General features: G+C 39.7%; 1 protein-coding gene across 1 annotated transcript; it reads left to right on the top strand.

Annotated features, from left to right (window-relative positions):
- Nucleotides 1-1,244: 1,244 nt before the first annotated feature.
- LOC146379356 (RING finger protein 145-like) lies at nucleotides 1,245-17,491 on the top strand. Its single transcript, XM_084940569.1, has 12 exons — nucleotides 1,245-1,421; nucleotides 5,106-5,357; nucleotides 6,552-6,660; nucleotides 6,833-6,924; nucleotides 9,072-9,307; nucleotides 9,430-9,605; nucleotides 10,219-10,359; nucleotides 11,724-11,906; nucleotides 12,250-12,397; nucleotides 12,548-12,670; nucleotides 12,794-13,027; nucleotides 13,124-17,491. The coding sequence occupies exons 2-12, from the start codon at nucleotides 5,174-5,176 to the stop codon at nucleotides 13,835-13,837; spliced, it is 2,340 nt and encodes a 779-aa protein (XP_084796695.1). The 5' UTR covers nucleotides 1,245-1,421; nucleotides 5,106-5,173; the 3' UTR covers nucleotides 13,838-17,491.
- The last annotated feature ends 362 nt before the right edge of the window (nucleotides 17,492-17,853 follow it).

The following is a 17,853-nucleotide window of genomic DNA, read 5'->3' as shown; positions in this document are numbered from 1 at the left end:
TATATATATATATATATATATATATATATATATGCCTGCCATAAGAAATATTTCAGCTATATTCAAAATAAAACTGCCCAGTATCTAATTGTCACGGTTCAATGACTGACCACTACCTTATGCTATGCATTATGTATCTTGATACAAGTTTCACAGCAATTTCACAGCAGGAAACACATTATGATTTACCATGGTCTAGAATCAGAATCAGAAATTGTTTAGTTACAGATGCACCCTTAAAATATTTATATGAACTAGAGAAACCCCTTAAATGAGGTGTAAATATAATTAAAACAAAGGCAATCAAAGTGTCATATTAAATTAGAAGTAAGTTTTTTTAAACATACTATGTACAATATAAATAAATGAAAGTGAAAATAGTCTATGTCCGCGCAAGGATAAGGATACTAATAGTATTGGTTTGAGAAGTATGTACTTCTTAAACCAATATATAAATGCTTAATAGAAATGTTTGCTAACCCCTCCCAAAAACAGCAGTCTTTTTGACGACCAAAACACACCTTTGTTCTACTATAACTTGCCTGGCGAAAGGGGAATTTATGCTTATCCGCACTGCCGGGAGAATATCTCATTCATATAAACTTAACAATTCCACAAAACTTGTAAAATCAAACACAATTAAAGTAAGTAAAGTGACTGGCCACCACCTTAGGCTATGCATTAGGCCTCTCCATTAATTTTACTTTCAGGTTTTGTCCCTAGCTAAATAAATAAATAAATAAATAAACTCCCTCTTCACATTAGGCAATCGACATCAGTGCTGTTTTTTAAATCCAGATTGAAAACGCATTTTTATTCACTGGCTTTTGACTTAGTGGTTGACTGATTTGTATTTACTTATATTTTATTGTTTTCGCTATGTTTATTATTTTATCGTATTTATTATTCTTATGGTATCTATTATGTTTCTATTGTTCAGCACTTTGGTCAGCCTTGTGTGTTTTTAAAGTGCTATATAAATAAACGATGATGATGATGATGATGATGAAATATTTTAGGCGTTTGTTAATATACTATGATGACTTATTTCTGTAATGTTTCATTCCCCTCCCAAATTTATTTTTACCATTAATTGAGTGACAAAAAAATCACACATCCTAATTCCACTTTATAACAGTCTTTGACAATATGTTGTGAATAAAAAGCTTTGTCAGGTTAAAAAAAATATAACCTGTTCTTTCTGTACGGGACAGTAACATTGCGCATGCTCGGTACATCTTGCTTGGTAACTTGGATAATGGCCGCTAGGTAAGATGAGCGGATGGGCCGCGTCGTTTCAGCGTGAAGTGCTCACTCCGTGAGGACCGTTAACTCGGGCGGTGGCGAGTTAAAATGGTCGATATCCGACCCGTAAGGCATCCAGAAACAGTTGTACATTGTGCGAACATCGTCCTTCAAACGTAAGTTCTTATTTTTTTTAAAGAAATTTGTCTACGTGCCATAACTGGTTGCTAGCCGAGTGTCCCAGTCTGCTACATTTGGGCTTACTTGCTTAGGGGAGCAGGTTATGGTAATCCTCAAGCGTTATAAGCTAGAACATTTTATGTGAATATGTGCGAAGGCTAGCGCCTTAATTTGTAAGGTCAAAAGCAAGCTGATTCGTTCGGAGTGTTTTATTTCCCGCTGTGTTAAACATAAGCTAGGTTGTTGTTGTTAGTAGTTCCTCGGCTCGGTGACAGTGATGCTAGCTGAAAGCGTTAGCTTGATGCAGCTCATCACATAGCGCACGTACGCTGTCATAGCTCGCTATTTCTATCACTTTTACATCCACCAAACTGCGTGGAAACCGTAGGCATGCATTGTCATGTCTGTTATAAGTATTCGTGGACGATACAGACCAGCATAGCAAGCAAAATATTGCCGTATTTGCGGCGTAATTGCGAGAATTTTTTTCCGTCGAGACAGAGGGGTTACTAGAGTTCATGGCGTAGCACAGTCGTTGCAGCACTCACTCATCCATAACGTTTTCATTGCCGGTGCTTCAGTTAAACTAGTAAATGGTATGCAGCCATTAGACCAAATACACTACAATATACCCTACAGCTGTCAAAGGATTACAACGGATAAAAATGAATTGGTAGACGGCCTTGTTATATAAGTTCAGATTCTGCAAAGTGATGTCTGTCTGGGCAGTGATAGTCGTGGTAAATTTAAAGTTATGTAAGTTAACGGGATCCTGCTACGGGATACTGGGATAAGAGATGGAAACACTGCTGTTGGCAACTCAAGAAGGAAAAGAAATGTAAGAGCTTTGTTTAAATGGAGTGGATTGAAACTTCGTCACGTTTCTTTTTTAAAAACTAGCACTCACAGTGAAATGTTCCTCTAAAACTTCACGCAGGTATTAAAGGGCACTTAAACGAAGGGGTTGTAAGCAGCTAATTTTTTTTTAAAATGCAGGAGACATGTTGTTTGGAAAAGGCCAGGAAAAAAGAGGGCAACATGTTGCTCTGTGGAATTCACTTTTGTGAGGCTTTGAATTTCCTTAAGCTCCAGCGCTTTTGGGTGAGAGCCTGGTTAACAATTGCTGATTTGTTGGAGAGCCTCGAGTTTTCCAAACATGCTCAGATTGCCTTGGAGTAATTCATGATCACTGTGAGAGGTTTCATCACTTTGAGGTTAATACGTTAGAAATAATATATTGAGTTGCATTGATTACATTTGGTGTGTTTGCTTTGCATCATGCAGTAGTGGCAGTGATGGGATTTAGTAGGTGGGAGGAAACAAAACTGAAATGCAATCTTTAAACAAATCTTTTTATGTTTTAATAACTTCAACATTTGTGTAAGAGATGTTTTATGCCATTTTTAATAGCATTTCATAACTTTGAGGTCAGTTGTTGAAATGGTTGAAAACCTGTACATATTCAAGAATTTTCCTACATTGAACAACCTTTAGCACCCACCAAATCATCAGAAAATGTAGTCAAACTAATTTTAATCTGTTCTGTTAATGCAGGTGCCATTTACTCAAGCATATAAAACATTTTTGTTTATCAAATAAGTAGGAAAATCCAGAGATAGGGTAACTGACTGTATGCTAACTGATCATGCTTATATGACTAGTTGTCCACCAAAAGCCCATTTTAAGCCAGGATAACACTTATATTGGCTAGTGTATGTATAGAACCATAGATGCGAGTTAAAATGTTTTTTTTTTCTTTCTTTAATCCCATCCATTAGATTTTCCATCAGGATCTGTGTTGATATAATAAGTCAACATATTCTTTATTTATATATTTCATGTTTTGTAAACTGTTTTGACTTGTAGAAATTGTATTTTGTATGCGTTTATATCCGCCACCGCATTGCTCACCCCCAGATAGTGTTAATAAAGGTGTAAGTAAACCAGGAAATTATTTTGGCAAAGAGAGAAGAAGTGTAACCATTCTGTCAGCGCAACAGAACAGTATGTGTGCTTTTTTTAAATGTGAACTGCAGATTTTGCAAGTATGCCTCTTATGCCATTTGTCAGACTTGACCTTTTGAGTTGCACCTGCATTAAAACATCTGAATGTGTTACCACATGCTGTACTTTCACAGTTTCCCATGGTGGATTCTGTGCTGTTGGTGATAGAAAGAAAATAGAAAGGCCTGGACAGATTTACATGTCTAGGTTGATTATTGACCCACAGATTTGACTATGCAAATTACAGTTGTGGGTGAAGCTGTTTTTAGCTGGGTCAACCGTGCAATGTTTCTTTGGAATCTTGGTAATAATAACCTATTCAAGACTAGCTGTTGTTCCCAGGATCAAGTTTCCGGCATTCCTGTATGGGTGGATGACGGTAAACAAAGTGAATTGTGGCTGACAGTAGTGCTTTCTGCCTGGACCTATAAAAATACTGTTAGCAGCATTTTGAGAATTTCTTGTTGGTTATTATTGCAACAGCCTTCTTAAAATCATGTCAAAATTATCTGGGTTTCAACACCAACTCCTACAGAAGAGTACATTGGAGTTCCTATGTACACAGCATCACTGGATTGGCTTTAGTTAAGATGGTGAGAAAATGCTCAATGTTTCCCAGCTGTATGCTACTTAATGTTAGTGCTGTGCTTGAATAAATAAGTACATATTTAGGCATGGGCAAAAGAAGTAGTGAGTTAAACTAATAATCTGCAATTTATTGATATAAATCAACAGTTAACTGTTGTTCCTGAGCTGTTATGACACCACAACCACTAACCGAAAGATGTGGCATATGGCAGCAACCATCTTGCACTCTGTGACAGGAAGTTGTAAACAAGCAAGGTAAAAAGTAAGATATGACACTAACCAGTGTGGTTCTGCAGTACTTTGATTTAGAAAATGAGGGGCTGTATGTAGGTTTCAGGGTAAAGTGATAACTACTGGAAGTAGTGGGTAACCATATTTGGCATAGGTTTGTGTGTTGTGGATGGTGCCAATTCTTGTATTCTGTTCTGACTAGAGAATTAGTTACCTTAGTTATTCTGTTATGCTGTTGTGGCAAAGGGGTTTCCTTCATTTAGAAAAAAATAAAATATGTCCACCAAAGATGTTTTGGGATTCTACCAAAGAAAAATACCAAGATAGCAAAATAGACTTTTTAGTTTCTGTTGTATTTGCTTAAAGGCACATTTGTTTATAAAATAGCCAAAAACTTCCTTTAAGTAAGGTAACTGCAATTCTTTGTCTCTGGACCCATTGTACTTTAGTCAATAGTCTCCTTGAAAGTCCTGTTTGCATCAGGAAAAAAAACAAAACACTGTCAGTATGCTAGCCTTTAGAAACTTTAAAATGTTTTATGGTCATGTTAGTAACTTATTATAAAAATTTGTGGTAATAATGTAACAATTGTTGAGTTTTACCTTTACGTTTAGACCACAAATGAATGAGACAGTTTTGTGATTGACCGCTTAAGTCTTTCGTCTTTTCTTCTGTCTTTTCTTCCTCTGTAGCTCACAGCTTTTCCTTTGACCTTTATAATAACTGAATTTATATTTTGTTGCCTTTGTTTTAGCTTTCATCTCTCCTTCTGTTTTCCTACTCTCACCTCCTATAACTGCTTCATATTAAGACTCCATCTTCCTTTTTTTATTTGCATTTTCTCTCTTTTGCTACAGACCACCCACTATTAACATCACGTCTTAGTGGTCAGTTCTGCCTTCGGATCAGAGCTTAAACTGAAACCATGGCAGTGAAGGACCGCGTAGAGGCTGTGCTCAATGTGGGTCTGCGTGTTCCCAGCATCATGCTGTTGGATGTCCTCTACCGCTGGGATGTCAGCTCCTTCTTCCAGAAGATCCAGCGCTCCAGCCTTTCCAATAACCCCCTTTTTCAGTACAAGTACCTGGCCCTCTACCTGCACTACGTAGGTCAGTGCCACCTTTCCTGTATTAAAACTTAAGAAAATGTTTGGTGTAACTGAGACACTTTGTTTAAATGCTTTGCACTGTCTGTACCACATTAAAGAGTTCCTCATTTGAAAACATCATGTGTACTTCCCTGTAGTCAGGTTATCATGACCTGCACTGAAACAGTGTTATATGCCATGCATTACTGTTTTACCTCTGTTGGTTGAAAGTGCGTGATTTCTTTTTCCATTCAGAAGTGTCGACTCACGTGTGGTATTAGTCAGTAAGCCACGAGGCTCAGCTCTGTAGTGATTGAGAGGGATTATTTGACAGTGTGGGAGTTTGCCTTGTAATCGGAAGGTTGCCAGTTCGAGCCCCGGCTTGGACAGTCTCAGTCGTTGTGTCCTTGGGCAAGACACTTCACCCGTTGCCTACTGGTGGTGGTCAGAGGGGCCGGTGGCGCCAGTGTCCGGCAGCCTCGCCTCTGTCAGTGCGCCCCAGGGTGGCTGTGGCTACAATGTAGCTTGCCATCACCAGTGTGTGAATGTGTGGATGACTGGATGTGTAAAGCGCTTTGGGGTCCTTAGGGACTAGTAAAGCGCTATACAAATACAGGCCATTTACCATATCTGCTTTTAAGACACACTAGAAACTCAGAAAACCAGTACTCAAACACAAAGTTCTGAATTCAGTTTTGAAGGCATTACAAAATGTCTTTGCAGCACAAGTGGTTAGCCAGATACATTTACAGTGACACAGAAACACTGAAAGTAACATAAATGAAATAGCTAGGCCACGTTCTATTTTGTAATTTAACCTAGCTGAAATAAAGCTATTGTTGAGTTTTCTTTGTGTTTTGGCTGTGTGAGCTCTCAAACTTGGCTGCAGTTGGTTAATGAGCCAATAGGCTTGGTATGTGCTGATGAGCACTGTGGGTGGAAAGAAAGAAGGGAGAACAGGGCAGTAAAAATAAATATGGCTTTGCACTGAAGTGCTTTTAGACACGGTTTTAGGTAGTAGGCTATTGTATGGTAAGGCTTTCTGCAGTTTGTCAAAAATAACTCCCCCCCCCCCCCCCAAAATATGTCATAAACATCTGTCATACACTTTATTTATGTGTTTTAAAACGCACTCTGGTCTGCAAATAGGAAGACGGATGCCTTTCAGAATGCATGACTTTCTTGTATTTCTTTTATATTTGTGGCTACTTTACAGGTTACATCTTGAGCTTGGTGCTTCTGACTCTGCCTCGTCAGCACCTAGTTAAACTTTACCTGTATGTTCTTACGGCCCTGCTGCTGTTTGCTGGTCACCAAGTGTCAAGGTAAACATTCACAGAAACTTAAATCTACCAGAATAGCTAACAAGATGCCACTACTCCTCTTTTAAATACTGATGTGTGTATGTATGACAGTTTTCCTCTTGTTAATTCATGTGAAGGACTGGACATTGTGAGAATTTCCTCTGTATTGATTGTTTTAGTTTGTCTCTGTCAGGGATTATGTTCGCAGTGAATTGGATTCTGGTTATGAAGGCCCTGTCTACCTGGAACCTCTCTCCATGAACAGATTCACCACTGCACTCATAGGTATAATTGTTCAACATTCATATTATTGAAGAATGTGAATGATGAGGTACCAATGTATTGCACATAGATACTAGTGGTGCAACGGATCAAAAATCTCACGGTTTTAAGTCATGGATCGGATCAATTTTCGGATCAGCAAAAAAGAAAAAAGACAAAAATGTAACATTTACTTATTTACTTATTGAAGTATTTTTTGCCTGTTGAAAACATTCAACTCAAGACTCATTCCACGCAATTATTAAAAAAAAAATTATGGTGCAATATAGGGCAGTACAGTCTTTTTATCTAACACTCAATTCAATTCAATTTTATTTATAAAGCGCCAAATCACAACAACAGTCGCCTCAAGGCGCTTTATATTGTAAGGTAGACCCTACAATAATACATATCGCTCATTATATCGCACTCTGCTGTGATATAATGAGCTGTCCTGGTCACGTAGCTTTCCGTTGCCCTGGAGGTCCACCCATTTGTAGTAGTTAGGGCAACAGAAGATGCCTGGGACAGTTCAGCCATAACTTAAATCTTTTCCTGCTCATACATGCTTGGAATGATCTTGCCACTAAAGTGGACGCGAACAGGATATCATAGCGTGGCTCAAGCACGTTCATCATAGTTTAAACCCCTTGTTTTGCACAACGGAATACGGCCTCCCGTCTGCAGCTAAACACCCCAATAGCTTTTGTAATAGCTTTAGCCCGGTCGGACTGGGCAGCAAAGGGCTGCTTAAATACCGCAAACTCCTCTGCTCCTCCACTTGGACCGCTAGCGCTGGCCATAACTATCACTTGACAGACCCACCACGCGCACCATACACATACTTTTTCTTTCTTCTTTTTCGAATCTTCGGATCACGTGCGTGCCAAACCGTGGAGTGGGATCGGTTCGGATTACGGATCAACCGTGATCCGTTGCACCACTAGTAGATACAGACCCGTAGACCCACTTGGGCAGCAGAAAGATATTTATTTATTTATTTATTTTAATCTGAACTGTTTCCTTCTTTTTAATGGCTGCACATACTGCTGTACAAAGTATAGGAACATTAATTCTATAGATTGGCACCTCGTAGCACTGCAGTACAACCAGTAGGACTAAAGCTCAGAATTCATATGCTCTAACCAAATGGCTAAACTGAATGGGCATAGTATTCAGAGCATATGACGAGTAGGATGCATCTTTTGCCATGGGTCTGTGTGAATTTCATCCAAAAGAAAGCAGTCTTCATTTTGGGATTGTGTTTTTCGACCCCGCTTGGGGCAGTAATTGAATTTGTGTAACCTGGGTCAGTAAACATTCATGGACTATAGTAGACTGTGCAAAGTTGCTAAGAAGATGCATACAGGTACTGGCAAAAGAAAAGCAGACACTTGAGTCTTTTCCTTAAGAAATGTTTGTGTAACAGGAATAAGCACACCTTGTTTTTGTCTTTTTAACAAAAAAAGTGGAAATAGAATACTTGGCTGCACATATGTACATATTTAGCATTGCTCTCATGTCCATGTGAGCACTTTCATTAATTATATGAATACCTAATGCCACAGCATCCACATTAATGGGATTATGAAGGGACCTAATTTGTACCAATTCCAGAATTAAGAAGTGCTCACATACGTATGTGCTTCAGTCTTCCTCTGGGTGGGAAAACAAAAAGAACAGCCTCTTGTAGTTTTTTATTATGTCTGTTGCTGCTATGCTTAATTATGTAAAAATTAATCATTTTCTAAATAGAAAATGCTGTAGAGTCTGTGTTTTTAGGACCTAGTTTCAACTTACTAGAGAGTATAGATGGAGTCTCCTGTGCTATAAATAGACCGCAGAGCGCTGCTTTTACTGCGTAGTGAAAACCTGAGAAAGCGAAAATAAGATGAGTACAGTGACAAAAATATGCTACTGCAAGGAGCAATGTGAGATTAAAGCTGCTTCTCTTCTCTTTTAAATGTTTGTTCCTTTTTGGTGTTTGACACATTTTCACCACTCTAGGAGAGCTATAAATATTCTGATAAATTTTCTTTTAATTGTCAGTTACACGAAAATGATAAATACCACATCACAAAAACCGTTTTAAAATCAGAGTGATAATAGTGTCTTTAGTCATTTATTCAACTCTTTGTTTTATATATGTGTGTATGTGTGTCTTCTTTCAGGTCAGCTGGTGGTTTGTACACTTTGTTCCTGTGTGATGCAAACCAAGAGGATTTGGCTGTTCTCTGCTCACCTCCTCCCTCTAGTGGCTAGACTGTGTCTGGTCCCACTCGAGACCATCGTCTTCATCAATAAGTTCTCAATGATCTTCACAGGCCTGGAGGTCATTTACTTCCTAGCGTCTAACTTGCTGGTACCATATAACCTGGCCAAGACTGCCTACAGAGAGCTGGCTCAGGTATTTATTGTGGGCTGATGTTGCAAGCTTTTCAGTTTCTGTGACAGGATTTCAGTTCTGAGATATTTTCCTGTAGATGGTATCAAAGGTATTCTTTATTTCGGTCTTTTTCTGTCCTGCAGGTGGTAGAAGTGTACGGGCTTCTTGCTTTGGGAATGTCACTGTGGAACCAGCTGGTCCTTCCAGTTCTCTTCATGTGTTTTTGGCTCGTGCTGTTTGCTCTGCAGATATACTCCTACTTCAGCACAAGAGACCAGCCTACCTCCAGAGAGAGGCTGCTTTTCCTTTTTCTTACAAGGTAAGACCATAAATCAGGCTGCAAGACACTTTACATTTTACGTCACTGACCCTTTAGAAGGTGTTTATCTATTTATTGCCTTGTATCATTGAAGGGCAGGTATGTCTGTGAAGGTTCTCAGTCATCCAGGTCATCGTAGTCAAAGGAGCTTGCAAAGAAAAGCGTCTGAAAAGCGTCCAGTAACCATCCAGACGCTTTTCTTTGCAAGCTCTTTTGACTGAAGGGCAGGTAGTGTGTACAAAACATAAATCTAGTTTCGATGTACTAGATTTTATTTAGAAAATCTAATTATATAAATGTATAGCATCATATAAATTACAGAGACATTAGATTGCAAAGCAAGTCAGTCTGCAGAGTTTGAGTAAAGCAAGTTTTTAGATTTTGAGATAATTTTGCAGAAATGTGTCAAGAGGAAATTCTAAAAGATGTGTTAGATCCATTTGTCACAGTGCTAAATAACCCATGTTTTGCCCTGGTGGACAGAATTAAGTTAAAGCAGACGACTGAGATACTCATCAGAACTTTAAGGACGTGATCTAAATATTTAAAATTGTTTAGAAAGTTGTTGTTTTTTTGTCATGTTCTCTAAGTAATTTGCTCCTCCTTTCTCCAGTATCGCAGAATGCTGTAGTACACCGTACTCTCTGCTGGGTCTGGTTTTCACAGTTTCTTTCATTGCGCTGGGCGTTCTCACACTGTGCAAGTTCTACCTGCAGGGCTACAGAGCCTTTATGAATGACAACACCATGCACAGGTCAGCAAGGTTTTTATTTTCTTGATGTCTTCTGGTATGTTTGTTTTAATTAGTTTAGTCTGTTTTAGCCTCTGTCCCAGTAACCATCATGACTGGAGGCAATATGTTTTCTGACTAGGGATGGGTATCGTTTAGGTTTTATCCGATACCGGTGCCAAACCGGTACTTTTGAAACGGTGTCAGTGCTTAAACGGTGCTCAAACCGGTGCTTAAAGAATGGAGAACACAAAATTGGTCCAAAAACCTCATGTTCAGCTGTGTTTTTTTGTAAAAAGATAACAATGTTAGCCTTTTCTGCAGCTATGGGGCATATATGGTATCACTCTTGGCTGGAAGCAGTGCTTAAACAATGGAAAAAACACAAACTTTGTCCAAAAACCTCTCATGTTTAACTGTTTTCCACTTTTTCTTTGGTCATTTTAGCCTTTTTGGCCAGCGTGAAGGGAGTATCTGCCATCAAACAAGAAGACAGCCGCATGTAGCTATGATGATGTTTGCTAGTTCACCTTACATGCATTAATGTAATAACGTGGTTAGCCTACTCAACATAAATTACACACGAACAACATTAAGCTACTCACGCAGAGAAGAACGGCTGCTGCTGCCATCATCATCCATCATCATTTCTGCTACACTGGCAGGGCTAGGGGCCAGGACTCTATTCTTCGGGTTTTTGGGGGATGTTGCTCCGGGTCCGATAACAGGCAACCCACCCGCAGTAGATGTGCACGGAGTGAGGTCTCGCAGCAAGCTATCAAATACGGCGCATTTCTCGGCTTTTAAAAAAAAACGCTATGCGTCGCCAGGTGTTACCTCCTTTGACAGTATCACAGTATCACCTTAAAGCAGTTGTTGCAGGCTGCTGAGTTTGCATATTTTGCTGTGAAGTACAGCCATACTTTTGACCGCTTCTCCTTGGGCATTTTTAATCTGTAGCTCTGCTCTAAAAGAACGTACGTACCTGGACCCGCCTACTATCCTCAGAAACGTAAAATGATTGGCTAGAATCTAAAGTGTATCACATCTCAGGAAAAAAAAGCACCGAAATAAAGCACCGAAATGTGCGCTGCTTTTCGGTCTGGTTACTACCGTTTATGTCAGAACCGGTGCCATCATGGCACCGGATACCGGTACCCATCCCTATTTCTGACTGTTTATCCCATTCGTGTGGAAACATATATATCTGGAACTATTCTTTAAGGATGTCTGCATTTCACACAACTGTCTAATAGGATAAAATAATTGACATTGTATACCCAAAGGTCAAGTCTGGATAAATGTGTATATGATCTCCAACTTGAGTGCAAAGCCAAGGCATATAATTGTGTGGTGTGTTAACTCTAATTTGTTTCCTCTCTGTGCAGGGGGATGACTGAAGGTATCACCTTGCTAATCCTTGCGGTCCAAACTGGCCTCATTGAGCTGCAGGTCATTCACAGAGCCTTCCTCCTCTCTATCATCCTCTTTATTGTTGTTGCTTCCATCCTGCAGTCCATGCTGGAGATAGCAGATCCTATTGTCCTAGCCCTGGGAGCATCTAGAGACAAGTAAGAGAATATACCAAAGACTTTTTTTTATGTGTTTATTTTTAAGAAAACTCTGTGTCCCACTGTTTGTTTTATTTTGTACTGATCATAAACAACTATTAATAACTATGGGCAGTTAGTTAATTATCACAGTATTCATTATCTATGGTCATCAGTACAACTCATGCTAACGTCATAAATTAAGTAACACTACAGTGTACAGTCCTTCTTTCTTCATTCCTACCTAAACAGGCAGTTAGTCTTTTTGACATCAATAAATGTAATCTGACTCAATGTGTGTATGCAAAGCCTGCTATCAACCTGACTGCTTTCTCATATGCTCGTTTTGCTGCCTATCCCGTAGGAGTTTGTGGAAGCACTTCCGTGCAGTTTCTCTCTGTCTCTTCCTGCTGATCTTTCCAGCGTACATGGCTTATATGATCTGCCAGTTCTTCCACATGGACTTCTGGCTTCTCATCATCATCTCCTCCTCAATCCTCACCTCTCTCCAGGTAACACACAACCGCATCGCAGTGTGCAAAAACATTAAATTAAATAGTTTAAACTTGCTCTACCCAAACAGTTGAGCCTAATACTAATTAAACATTTATATTTGCTTGTTTGTTTAATTCCATAATAACTCTGAAACACTGTACCGCCAGGTCCTTGGCACTCTTTTGATCTATGTTCTCTTCATGGTGGAGGAGTTTCGTAAAGCTCCAGTGGAGAACATGGATGAAGTCATATATTGTGTAAATGGGACCTACAGATTGCTGGAGTTTCTGGTATGTCACACACACATACACCAACTCTTTGCTAAGTTCTGCCTTCTGACTGTAAACAGACACTGTCATCTAATGCATCAGCACGGTCTCTGCCTCACTGTCAGTGATTTGTTCCCTCGCCAGGTTGCGGTGTGCGTGGTGTGCTATGGTGTATCAGAGACTGTATTTGGCGAGTGGAGTGTGATGGGAAGCACCATCATCTTGGTCCACTCGTACTATAACGTCTGGCTCAGAGCCCAGCTGGGCTGGCAGAGCTTCCTGCTCAGGAGAGATGCTGTAAACAAGATAAAAAGCCTCCCCACAGCTAGCAATACACAGCTGCAGCAGTATAACGACATCTGTGCTATCTGCTTCCAGGTATGAACTGTTTTTATGTTTATCTAAAGAGGATGCATGAGAGAGTTAATCTGGGGCTTTAAAAGGTAGGCTAATGTGAAATTTGATTTGTTCCAGGACATGACCAGTGCTGTGATCACTCCGTGCAGTCATTTCTTCCACGCTGGCTGTCTGAAGAAATGGCTGTATGTCCAGGAAACGTGCCCTCTCTGTCATTCACAACTCAAGAGCCAATCACCAACTAATGGCGGAGCTACCCAAGATACACCTGCAGCCAATCAGAACCCTGCAGGACAGGAAGAAGCCCCAGGCAACAAGCAGGAGGAGGACCACAGCACTCTACCGGATGCTAGGAAAGAGGAAGCGTCAGTAGAGCAGGAGGGAGATAATGAAACTACCACATCAGCTGGGGAAGCCTCCTCTTCCACCTCCCCCACTGGCATGCAGTCTGCTCCCCTGCACATCGTCAACCCTCCATTATCATCTTCCTCTTGTTCTTCTTCTCCTCTTGCAACTGATTCTGTGCCGCACCAGTCCCCTGCAGATCACCCTTCTGCATCTTCTTTCTCTACCTCTTGCACATCAGACACACCTGACGCTCCTGCATCTCTCTGCCATTCTGTCTCCACCTTTCACCAACCAACGTCACAGGTACTGACCCAAGCAGAGGCGAACCCTGCTGAACCCGAATCCCTCCCTCAGCTAAAATCGGTCTCCCTTGTGGACAGCGAGGAAAACTCTACTGGTCCATCATCACAATCTAACCCACCAACTCCCCATTCAGTGGAACCTCCTCCTCGTCCTCCACCCCCTCCTCCATTCAACCCCTGAGCTCCATTTTAACACACACACAACATACATGCATGCATGCATATATAATCACACAATCTAAATAATCCCCTATTGTACTTGTCCAACTGTTTGCTGTTGGCTCCCCCATCATGTCCAACTCCTTCATATCCATATTATGTTTCAAAAGATCTAAAACGATCTCTAAGCAGAAATTCATCACTCGGTATTAAAAAAAAGAGAAGACAATGATTGCAGCTTTATAAAATGTTAGTACTTGGAGCAGTGAAAGGTTTCCCATGACAGGTGTAACCCATGCCAGCAGTGATTTCATCACAGGTGCAGTTGTTTTCCACATGTTCTTTCACAGGGATTCAAATTTAATACAAAAAACAGGATGCAGTAATCTCATCTCAGAATGAATTGGGAGTTTTACACCATGTCCAGAAAATGTGAAAATCGGATTTCCATCACGGCCTTTTTCTTTTTTTCCCCCTACAATCATGCTTTTACCCCTTACCTTTTGATGCCCGACATTTAGGGCGATGGTTGCTCCTGCCTTTGTTTGTACAGCTTGAACTTTCACTGCTGTACATTTCATAGTGTTTGGGTGCCACGATTTATCGAAAAATTGATCAGACTATCGATTACTGATGGTTGCATTTTATACCGTGACAAAGTCTTAACATTTCATAACGTCTAGAAATTCTCCACATTTTTTGTTTTTCACTGCTGGGTGTCAGTAGTGTTGTGATTTAGTGAATACTGAGCGTTAGCAGACTGAATGTTGTTTATTGAGGTCGCCGCATGACCTAAAGCCTGGTGCTAAGCAGAGGACACATGGTATGGTCTAGCTGAGGGGTGCAGTGTGAACTCTTGGTTCACATTGAATAACTTACATGTGTCAAGCTTTTGCTTTTATACTACTTCAATATCTGATTCAGACTTGTTTGGCTGGTCCCAGCAAAAAAACAGTTCTATTCCTCATCGCCAAACTTTTGTATTACTGTTAAAGCAACTTTATTTTTAAGGTCATTTTTACATTACTGCTTTATTGGATACCACACGCTGCAAATGGACTAAGGGGAAGATGGAGAGACGAGGTATAAATTAGTCCACAGAGTTGATAAGGAGCTCGGATTTTGCCCTCATTAGCTCTATTTTATGGTTCTCACTCGCGCTTACCGTTGCAAGCTTAGCTCACTAACAGATCAACCAATCATTCACATTGTTGATCGCTGATGGCAGGAGCCAATCAGCTCCTTTCATCCAGTTACATTAGAGACCCTGTATTTTCTAAGACATTAGGGTTTTCCTGCTCGTCAGTCAGTTTACTCCATAAATTGTTGATACCAGCAAATTGAGCCATAGCTGCTTCTTTTTTTTTTTCACAAAAACACACTCTTTCTTTTGGCTACTGCATTTAGCAGATGAAGCACGACGAGGAAGAAATATGCTTTGAAATGAGTGTGAAAGACTGAAAACTTGAGGATGGCAAGTCCTGATGCACGCTTATATGTAGACCGTGCTGCCACTCTGACCACAGAATTTGTTTGTCCCCAATGTGCTATAACCTTGCTATCAATGTTTTTTTTTTTTTTTTCTACCTTTTTTTTCTTTTGGGGTTATATTTGCACTAATGTCATTTTTTACTAGCAATGCTCCAAAGCTGTTCTGTGGATGTCGGCAACCAAATACCCTCTGATGTCTGTGTACGAGGAAATGGCCCAATCTGTTTGTGTGTAATGTACATAAATGTTGCTCTGTACGGAATCTATATTAAACCAGAGGAGTGTTGAGATATTATATATAAGACGAGGGCTTGGTTTCTCCAAAGTTTCCTTTCTTTGTTTCTTCACGTGCCTGAGAGCAAAGAGAATTTTTGGATAAGAAGCTGCTGGGAAATCAAGCCCTCTGATCTTTGAGACCAGCCAGTGTTGCTGCTTCTCCAGTCTATATGATGCATCTTTTAAGCTGGTGTGATCACTCTGGTGCCCTCTACTGTTAGGAGTGGGATCAGCATGGTGCAGACGGACAGGAGACGCATTAATTAGCGCTCAGCAGTATTACTTACTAGCACTATTATTAAAGGTCTTATTAGTATGAATGACCATATTCTTGACATTAGGAAGCGTGGGCTGCAGGGTTGAGAATGAATACACGATCAGTGTAGGATCAAACCTGACCAACGCTGTTTTGACTTTTTGTTTATTTTTTTAAAGAGATGAAATGTAGAGTTTGATGTATTTTGCACATGTTCTTCTGAAAGGTGAACCTAAGGACTTTTCTGTACACAACTTATTTTATTACCAACACCATTCCTTCAACGTTGATTTTTTATTTTTTTTTTTTTAACTTAAATACAGCACTTGAAACGGTTATAATGAATTGAGCTGTTTAAAACACACACTTGGTTTTCGCCATGACGCATTTCCACTGCGTCCTGCATTGAGATCACCTGTAAGATGAAATGTGACGTGACGCCCCACGAGGGCGATAACAGTCAGTGGCAGCTGTATGTGAATTTTGCATTTCAGTATTAAATGATGAATACGAGATGCTTGTCAGCTGTTGATTCCTCAAGTATTTGCTCGGTTATTACTCCACGTTGGAGAAGTTGCAGTTTCTCTCTTCAGGCTACGAACTGTGGCTTCATTTTTTTTCATACTGTCTGGGACAGTTTGACATAGAATTATTAGCACATAATAAGCTAATAATTGTGCTCAGTATTCATCTGATTAATATAAAGTACATGCAGACAGTGAAGCTTTAAAAAAAAAAATGCAATCTTTAATGCATTATTTACATCCTGTGATTTGTGTTTTTCTTTTTACATTTTTTTTCTGAATTGACTTAAAATACGCATCAGTGACTGTGGTAATGTGCCAACAAATGTCTTAGCCATCACTGGTGCTCCTCACACTGAGCAGGATTCATTTTACAGTTAAGCTCCTCTAAGGGGCCGTAATGCCTTTTCAGATTGTAAAGTCACACATACATACAAGTACAATAAGTTAACCTGAATATCCTTTTTTTTTTTTTTTTTTTTTTTTTTTTTTATTTTTTAATCTTTATTTTTTTAGTTGCTCCTAATTGGCTTGCTCTGCAATCATAATTTCAGGATGTATTTTGTCTACTTAACTAGTACTGCTGTTAGACTTTCATATTTGATGATCTTTACTGAATGTGACTAAAAACCCAGAGACAGAAAACTATTTTTGACCAGTGTGACAGCAAAGTTAGCCTTGCATCTGATATCCAGATGTTTCACTGTTTCCACTTTTCACGATTCTTTGTAAAAATCATAATTTTTCGAGTGTGAGCAAATACAGAAATGGAATCTATAGCTGCCACGGAGTGAGAGCTCTGTAAAGACGTTTTACTGTATTTGCCGAATGCGTTCTTAAATCTGCTCTTCGATACTGTTGCCTCTGACTGACAGATGTGTAGAGATGAATTGTACTTGTGGGGCTGCTCTCCCCGACACTCCCTGCAGATTCTTGTTTAAGATGAATTGTTTTTGTCCATTGAGTTTATCCAAAAAGAGCTTTAGGACCTGCTCTGTTTAATGTGGCTCTCAGTGCCATTTCTTTTCTGTTAAATTGCTTCATGTTGGTTTTTGGACTTTATGCCTGGCATTGCCTTGGTTATTTTACAAAAACTGAATGTCAAATAAAATGAACCATCCACTCTGAATGTTGTGACTGTTCTTACTAATACTTTGATTAAGTGTAAGGAAAATAACAAAATAAAGATCATTGTTTTGGAAAAGGTAAGCGACTGAAAAGTGGGTGTGATACCACCTGCTGAAATTAAAATGAATAAAAACGAAATACCACACAAATAATGTTAAGCAAATAATAATGGGTGTAGTCCGTAAGGTCAAAAGCAGTCGAAGAATGTATTACAAAAGCTGTAACAATCGGTTTCTTTGAAAAGTCTCATTTATATGTACATTTTGGAGACAATGCATCAGGTGACTGAGCCGTTGCGTCTGACTGTGAGGTACTGCAACAGCAGAGGGCAGCAATACTGTAGGAAACATGCTCCCCAAAAAT

Source organism: Perissodus microlepis, chromosome 10 (assembly GCF_051167445.1).
Source record: "Perissodus microlepis isolate ML-2025 ecotype Zambia chromosome 10, ASM5116744v1, whole genome shotgun sequence".
In the NCBI taxonomy this organism is placed as follows: Eukaryota; Metazoa; Chordata; class Actinopteri; order Cichliformes; family Cichlidae; genus Perissodus; species Perissodus microlepis.
This window is presented reverse-complemented; position numbering and strand designations above follow the sequence as displayed.

Excerpts from the sequence above, each read along its gene's own strand:
- LOC146379356 (XM_084940569.1), top strand. The coding sequence starts at position 5,174 with ATGGCAGTGAAGGACCGCGTAGAGGCTGTGCTCAATGTGGGTCTGCGT. Across the intron at positions 5,358-6,551 it reads CCTCTACCTGCACTACGTAG|GTTACATCTTGAGCTTGGTG; the intron begins GTCAGTGCCACC and ends GCTACTTTACAG. Across the intron at positions 6,925-9,071 it reads ATTCACCACTGCACTCATAG|GTCAGCTGGTGGTTTGTACA; the intron begins GTATAATTGTTC and ends GTCTTCTTTCAG.